The sequence below is a fragment of the Mizuhopecten yessoensis genome, unplaced genomic scaffold, assembly GCF_002113885.1.
Source record: "Mizuhopecten yessoensis strain PY_sf001 unplaced genomic scaffold, ASM211388v2 scaffold2671, whole genome shotgun sequence".
Lineage (NCBI taxonomy): Eukaryota > Metazoa > Mollusca > Bivalvia > Pectinida > Pectinidae > Mizuhopecten > Mizuhopecten yessoensis.
In genome coordinates this window covers 296,834-304,869 of record NW_018404662.1, presented here as the reverse complement: position 1 = coordinate 304,869, position 8,036 = coordinate 296,834, and the positions used below count along the sequence as shown (strand labels likewise).

The following is an 8,036-nucleotide window of genomic DNA, read 5'->3' as shown; positions in this document are numbered from 1 at the left end:
TATCTCATTTAATTATATAAGATATCTTATATACTTTATGAGATATCTTATATACTTTATAAGATATCTTATATAATAAATGAGATATCTTATATATTTTATAAGATATCTTATATACCTTTCTTTATAAGATATCTCATAAAAGATATAAGATATCTTATATATTATATAAGATATCTCATAAAAGATATAAGATATCTTATAAAGAAAATTAAATGAGATATCTTATATCTTTTATAAGATATCTTATATAATATATAAGATATCTTATAAACAAAATTAAATGAGATATCTTATATAATTCGGTTATAAGATATCTTATAAAGAACGAGATTTGAATTTGAGATAATAAACCCTCCTCCACAGCGCTCGGTAAAGCATTAAATCGAAAGNGTTCCAGATTTTTAAATGCCATGTTCATAAGCTCATGTCATTTTTCATTATGAAAATATAAGTAGGCTTATGTATGACAAGCCTGTGTGACGAATGTATCGACGAGTGTGATAAATTATCTTTTCACACATTTTGACACGATGACGATGAAAGTATAAAATCTTCCTTGGATTTGCGAGGATACGTTGGAACTCCCAACACGTCCTCCCATTACAGAGGAGAAAAATCCTCTGAACTCGGTCACATTAAGGTAAGTGATAAAGTGCATTTTAACATATAACCGGACAATATGGCATTTTATCATTTACATGCTGAAATATTCATCTGATAAATTACATTTGGAAATGAAAACATCAAAATGTTGTCTACTTTTTACACAAATTGATAAAACATATCACCACTATTCAATATTGCCATTGAAAACAATGAAACCTTTTGTCAGATAAACACCGGTGAAGACATTCTAAAAATAGATTAACTTACTTGTGCATGCTTTTACTGTGGCTATCAATTGGATTACAGTGTGCAGTGCATGGTTTATAGAATTGTAAACAAATTGGGCAACATATTTTTGAAATGTGTCTTTACAAATGTACATTATCATATAAATAGCTCAGCCTGTCAATGAGAGAATGCCATTTTGTCAGGTTATTTTTAAAGCACTTTGTCACTGACCTGTACTGATCAGCGCAACCAATAATAAAAGCTCAAGGGTATATATATATATATACATGTATTACACTAGGGAGTATGTGACATATGCAAACATATTACAAGGGCCAATTCACTAGATAACAGGCAAATTATGTGATAAACGTGGTTACTCCCGTGGGTAAGAGTTCCTTTTGAACCCCCCCCCCGCTTCATACAATTGTTTTTTTTTATTATTCCCCTTATTCATTGCATAACCACTAAAACTTATTTTCTTGGGGTTGATCGCCGTCTACATTTGTACGACCAATATAAAACATACCAATAGTAAATTTGTATAGGAAATTTTGTCCTGAATTGTGCAAATGTAACCAGGGTTTAATGGCTGTTGATTAAATAATAAGCTCTTGAACTCTTAAAGCTATGGTTAGTACAAACGTTGTGGGTTCGATTCTCGCCAGGACAAGGTAAGACATTAAAAATAATTGTGATGTATAATGGAAATGCATTTGGCAACAAGGGTACAATAAACAGGTGGTGGCATTTTTTAATAAAGAAGAATATTGAGTTTTTAGGTCACCTGAGCGTTGCTCAAGTGACCTATTCTAATCGCTTTCTGTCCGTCGTCATACGTCGTGAGTAAACTTTTTACATTTTCAACTTCTTCTCAAGAACCAGTGGATGCATTTTTTTCAAACTTTGTCAGAATCATCCCTGGTAGAAGAGGCTACAAAATTGTAAACTTGGGATTCCTACCCCAACCCCTGGGGCCAGGGCCCCAAAGGGAAAATTAACCAATATTTCAAAAATCTCCTTCTCAAGACTAAGAGGTACTATAGTCATTTTTTCTGCATGGAAAGAACGATCATCAGGGGCTTTCCTTAAATTGTAAATTTCGGGACCCCCTAACAATCCATTCTCCATTGGGGAGGGGGTAAAGTTTACTATACATGTAGTTTATATAGGGAAATAACACTTTTGGTTTTATTATGACAACTTTCTGATGCGATATGAAATCTGACGTGTTTGATGGTTGATATGCTGAGTAGTTCCGTTGTCACCACCCTAACTCTCATTTTCAGATTTTGACTTAACCTGAATTTTACTGAACTAGCTAGATTGGTACATTTGTATGGCGGGGGTCGTCGATGAAGCAGAAGACGCTTACTCTCTCCAGGGCATCTGTTCTTATTCTCATTCTACTTTTTCAGGAGTATCCATGCAAATCGATATATATTTTTTATATTTTGCCCTTGTTTTTATTGATTTTGTTTTTGACTGATGGTTTAGTCATTATGTCGGTATTCTTTGTTGTTGTTGTGGAAGTTTGAAGCTGTTTATGGTAGTTAATAGACTAATGTAACTATCTAAGTACAAGTTTCTTTTCTTACAAATATAACTAAAAATACTTATGAAATATTTGTATGTTATTTCTCTTTGAAAAAGGTTTGCCAGGAAGACCAAAGCTTTCTATTACGAGAGAGCAGCTAGTCATGTTTCATGACCTTGGATACACAGCATCAAAAATGGCATCCCTCTTTGAATGTTCAAAGTCTTTGATTTATAAGCGTCTTCATTCAGAGGGAATTTACCAGTCCAGACGATATGCCAATATCGAGAATACAGAAATTGATGCTGAAGTTTCAAAGATCCATAAACGCCATCCCAATGCTGGATCACAAGTATGAAAAATACCCCCACAAAATTACGGGACACTTGAAAGTTTTAGATAAGATCATTAAGGACCATACTACCTGGGTATCAATATTTTTATATAGCATAGAGACAAGTTTTAAAATGTATTAAAAAGGGCTGGAATTATAATCATATAAATATTATATATATAATATATGGAGGATATTCAATGGTGTCTTCAGTAATAACAAATATATATCACGAGTGCGACTGCGCAAATAATGAAGTGTGTGTACAAAACATTTACCATAATTATATAACAACCACTTATTCTACCGTCGCTTCATTTGAATCTGAACAAAATATTGTTGCCTTTGAATGCAGCAAATAGAAGATACCGTTTCACACTGAAAATATCACTTTTGATAGTTGTTAGAGTGTGAAAGATATCAGTTTTATCAAGTTGATAGAATCCAATATTTCACTGGCAAAAATGTAATAAAAAAAAATTGTATTTTTTTTTATTCATTTTCAAGTTTTTTACATGACATGATACAACACATATGGTACATGGTTGTCATTAAAGCTCCTAAAGCTTAAGAGTTGTTGCTATATAGTTTTTTTTTAATTCAATATGTTTAAATACTTATCAAGCTTGTACCTATATAAAGAGACAAAAAAGAATACACACACAAACAAACACAGACACACATTCACGTACAGTTACACACCCACACAAATTAATAACATATAAATAAATGATTAATAAATAAATGGTAATCGTGACTTTAGGTATACAGACAAAAATCAAATGCACACAAAAGACAATGGACAAGACATGAAGGACAAAGCACCGACAAAGGAAACCTAGGTCAGAAAGATGCTAAATTTAGTATCTTTTAATTTCTTAATTTGCAACCAGTGATATATTTGTGTGTTTACCTGTATTTATTTTTTCATGTTGCTTTTAGATATTAGAATTTTGTGAGCAGCTTTTAATTCAAATTTGATATGAATTTTTTAGACCATTCAGATTGAGTTCTATTTCAAGGCATTTTGATTTATATATGTGTTTTTTATCGTGAGTAATATCAAGTTTTCCAATTCTATATAATATATATACCAATATGTCTAATTCAGGGTTGAAGGTTCACCTTCTAGTTTCTAGCACACTTTAATTGCCATCGTTTATAGTGTATCAGTCAATGTTAGACCCCATGGGAATCGGTGCATTTTACATGGCCTTGTTTCCTTTTTATTTGATTTCATTACTTCAATTAATTGGTCCAAAGGACCAGTGAGATCACACTATGGCACAGCTGTCGTTGTCTGTTAACATTTACTTTAAATAGCAACTGCTTGGATTTTAATCCAATTTGGTGTGGAACATTATTGACGAAACCACTAAGAAAAAATATTTTTTGGTATTTTTTCCAACAAAGTCCCCTAACTATCAGAATGTTTAGATTTTCATAAAATCAACTCTGCATAGTTGCATAACCATTATATGAAAGTTTCAACGAATTTTGCTGGTTAATTGCGAAAGTGTGGAGCCACCTTAAATGAGTATTTTCACTATTTTGCCATTACCTAAAATATCCAGGTGAGCGATGCAGGCCCTGTGGGCCTTTTGTATATTATTTTTTTCAGATTTTGCAAGTTTGACCACTCTTTTTCCCCTTTAGTTTGGATACATATTTTTTGTTCTTTCAGTTTATTTTGTTTACCTTCCTTTTCATTTTGATAACCATGGTTTATTTGGTACTGATCATTACAATTCACATCTAGTGATCACTGGGTTCGATTCCCAGGGACCATCTAATTGAAACTGATTGGTAAACAATATAATCAAAAGACAAACATGTATTCAGCTTACGGATGCCTGGGCCTTTTGAAGATCCGTGACATCTAGCAATTCAGAGGTCTAAATAACCTTTTCATGGAAACCTGAATGATCACTGTTACTAGGTGAATTGTAGTAGTCTACGCATTTTACTTATTGCATAGACTCTTTTAAGTAGTACCTAGTAACAGTCAATGGCAAAGATGCTTACATAAGTTCTAGTTTAAATTATACCAACAGATTCATTAGGTATAGAATAATCACTCTTTGACAAAAATGAATTATTAAAAATAAATTAAACCATGATCCAGTTTGGAGCTCACAGAATTCATACAAGCAAGATCTCAATAGCAGGAGATAGAGGCCCTGTGTGCCTAACTTTGATGTTTGTTTGGATATTATAAAAATATAGATTTGAACACACTTCGCTTGCAGATGATGGCTGGATATCTTGAAGGAAAAGGCATATGTGTGCAACGTAGAAGGGTGCGTGAATCTTTAAGTCGAATAGATCCTTCAGGGGAAAGGATGAGTAGGTCAATCGCTAGAAGACAATATCGTGTCAGTGGACCAAATTCCCTATGGCACATTGATGGCCATATGAAGCTGATAAGGTAAAACTGAATACTTTTTAGTTTTTTGTTATTATGCAACACATTCCTAGATGCAAATTGTGAGTTGATAAATAAGAAGTAGATGAACCAGTAGGTGTGCCTTATTTGGGCAATAGGTTCTGGAGAAAAATGACATTGACCTTGTTTCAAGATCACATGTTAAAAATGGGATATAGTATTATTTGAAATATCATTTAATAATATTTTGTCATTATTGCTTAGATGCCTATGTAATCTGGGCCTTTTGTTTATATGTTTCAAACTTTCAATAGTGATAATGCCTAAAAGGCAACAAGAACTGGAAGTAATATTGTAAGAATGATGTTACTAAATACAAAGAATATGTTCATGCCTGGCAGAAGAAATGGAAATCTTGTTTGATTAGTTTTGTGTGGTTTTTAGATACCTGTCAAAGATGTAAGATTCTCCTTTATTATACAAATGTGTCCTTTTTTTTAGATGGGGTATTGTCACCCACGGTGGAATTGACGGGTTCTCAAGACTGGTGTTATACTTGTCGTGTAGCAACAATAACAAGTCATTGACAGTTCTGGAAAAGTTTGTTGTTGCTTGCAAGCAATATGGTGTGCCTGGAAAAGTAAGATGTGACCATGGACGTGAACATATCGACATTGGCATGTTTATGAATATTGTCAATGGATTGTATGCAAACAGTTTCCTGACTGGACGCTCAGTCCATAACCAAAGAATAGAACGCCTCTGGAGGGATGTGTTTGAACAAGTCATAGATTTGTTCTATCAGCTGTTCTACAGTATGGAGGATGAAGGGGAACTGGACATAAACAGTCCCACCCACATGTATGCATTACAATTCTGTTTCCTCCCAATCATCAATGATCACTTGGAGGAGTTTAGGCAAGGGTGGAATAAACATAAAATGAGAACAATGCACAACAAATCACCACAACAGGCTTGGATTGATGGAGTGTTTACTAATTTAAATTCTTCCTCATTAACAATTTCGAACATATTTTGTCCAACTCCAATACAGGTATCTCTCCAGGACTCACTACAGGAGTTAGGTGTGGACATTGATGTCTCATCATATGAAGTGGCGGGAAGTGTGTTCAGCGAAGATCAAAATCAAATATTACAAGATGCTGTAAATACTGAAGATGACTATCGTCAAAAATTTATCCTGTGTAAAAACATTCTTGGCAGACTTTCGAATGTGCAGCTTCATGCAGTAACCAATGAAGACATCAGACCTGATTCAGTGATATGACGGAAGCTATATGCCAAAATATTTCATATGAAATGTATACAGAAACAGTTTTCATGTTCTTGTTTTAATCTTCTTACTGTTGGCAACACAAACTACACCTCAACTGGTTTGATGTGAAAGTATTTTTAAAGACCAATAATTGATTCAAGTTACCTTTTCTCCTGGTTATAATGGATAAATATCAATCAAAGTGTGTAAAAGTGTAAAAATTTAGATTTTTCAAACCTAAGGCTTTTGAACCATCAAGCTACATGTAATTGTTGAAACTTCATATTTGAGCACCACATATTGTAATTGTTCAATGCACAGGTCACTGTCACTAAAAATATCATTTGATCATTTTTTTCCTGATATTTTGTTAAAACATTATGAAGCAAAGATAACTGATGAAATTAAATTAAGTCTAGATCTATTTATTCAAGGTCAAGGTTACAAGGTCAAAGGTAAAAGGTCACATTTTTTAAATTATTTTTTACTGAAAAGTATTTTGTTATATTATGAAGCAAAGCTGGTCAGAATCATATGAAGAAGTCTCTGATAAAAAGTCAGTCATTGGGTTCAGAGGTCAAACTGTTACCTTGTATATTATGTCCTTATAACAATATGATGTTATATTTATGGGATTTAAATTAAAAAAAAATCCCAAAAGTCAAGGTCAATAGTGAAAAGTACAAGGTCAAATATTGAATATTTTTACAGTTACTTTTGATATTAGGAACCAGAATGATCAAAATGAAAGATAACAAGTCAGATATCATGATCATGCAACTTTATGTTTCTTAACTGCAAGTATCTTATTATATCATAGTGAATCAGAAATATTTCAATTGAAGTACGAAAAAGTAACAGGATCATCCGTCAAGATTATAAGTTGAATATCAAGGTCATTCAATCAGTGGTCTATGAGCAGCAAATATAGGACTTGTTAATCAGGGGACATAATTTTTTGGTGAAAAAAAGCAATGTTATAGTTTTTCTTAAATTGATAAATTGATCAATATTAAAATAAAAAACACAATGAGCCAATTCGTTATTCTTTTATTAACTTCTTTATTATTATTTAGGAACTATATAAACAAGAGATCCCAAAGGGATCTTGGTGCCAACCATCGATTGATCCTTGTTGGATCTATGTAAGACTGATATTTTCTTTACCTTTATCTAATTCATTATTGACACAGGGGGGACCTACACAAGCATTCTGAGAAAGATCAATCAGGAAATTTCTGAGATATAGCCATAACAAACTTCAACTAATACCCAAGGTGGGTGCCTAATGGTCATTTTTGTTATGTTTTTATCATCTCACTCTGAAAATTAACCATTGAAAAAGATAGCTTACACATCAAGTTTGAGAAATACCCTGCAAGATCTTAAAAAGAAATTCTGATAATAAACTTCCACTGTCAAAATGGAAGATGGTGGCCTGTCTAAAAAAAAAATCAAAATCAAATGGTCACAACTAGGGACCAAGGGGAACCTACACAGAAAGTTTGAGAGAAATCCTTCCAGTACTCAAGAAATAGCAATAACAATAATTGTTTACGGACAGACCGTGGACCACGGACAAAGAGCCATTTGAATAGCCCCAATGATGGTGGGCTTAAAATGTGAATTTCATATCAAACTAAGAACTTTGTAGTTACATGTATCT

General features: G+C 32.9%; 1 protein-coding gene across 2 annotated transcripts; it reads left to right on the top strand.

Annotated features, from left to right (window-relative positions):
* The first annotated feature begins 436 nt into the window (after positions 1-436).
* On the top strand, positions 437-6,758 carry LOC110446246. Of its 2 annotated transcripts, XM_021491289.1 has the most exons (4): positions 437-643; positions 2,491-2,726; positions 4,958-5,136; positions 5,596-6,758. In XM_021491289.1, the coding sequence occupies exons 2-4, from the start codon at positions 2,538-2,540 to the stop codon at positions 6,380-6,382; spliced, it is 1,155 nt and encodes a 384-aa protein (XP_021346964.1). In that variant the 5' UTR covers positions 437-643; positions 2,491-2,537; the 3' UTR covers positions 6,383-6,758. The 2 variants fall into 2 exon arrangements, with proteins under 2 accessions (XP_021346964.1, XP_021346963.1); XM_021491288.1 differs by lacking the exon at positions 437-643 and having other exon boundaries at positions 2,431-2,726.
* Positions 6,759-8,036: the final 1,278 nt, after the last annotated feature.

What these genes read in the sequence shown, in the direction of transcription:
- LOC110446246 (XM_021491288.1), top strand. Translation starts at nt 2,469, where the DNA reads ATGTTATTTCTCTTTGAAAAAGGTTTGCCAGGAAGACCAAAGCTTTCT. An exon ending in ATCCCAATGCTGGATCACAA is followed by an intron (nt 2,727 to 4,957) that starts GTATGAAAAATA and finishes CTTCGCTTGCAG; the next exon opens with ATGATGGCTGGATATCTTGA. An exon ending in GGCCATATGAAGCTGATAAG is followed by an intron (nt 5,137 to 5,595) that starts GTAAAACTGAAT and finishes CCTTTTTTTTAG; the next exon opens with ATGGGGTATTGTCACCCACG.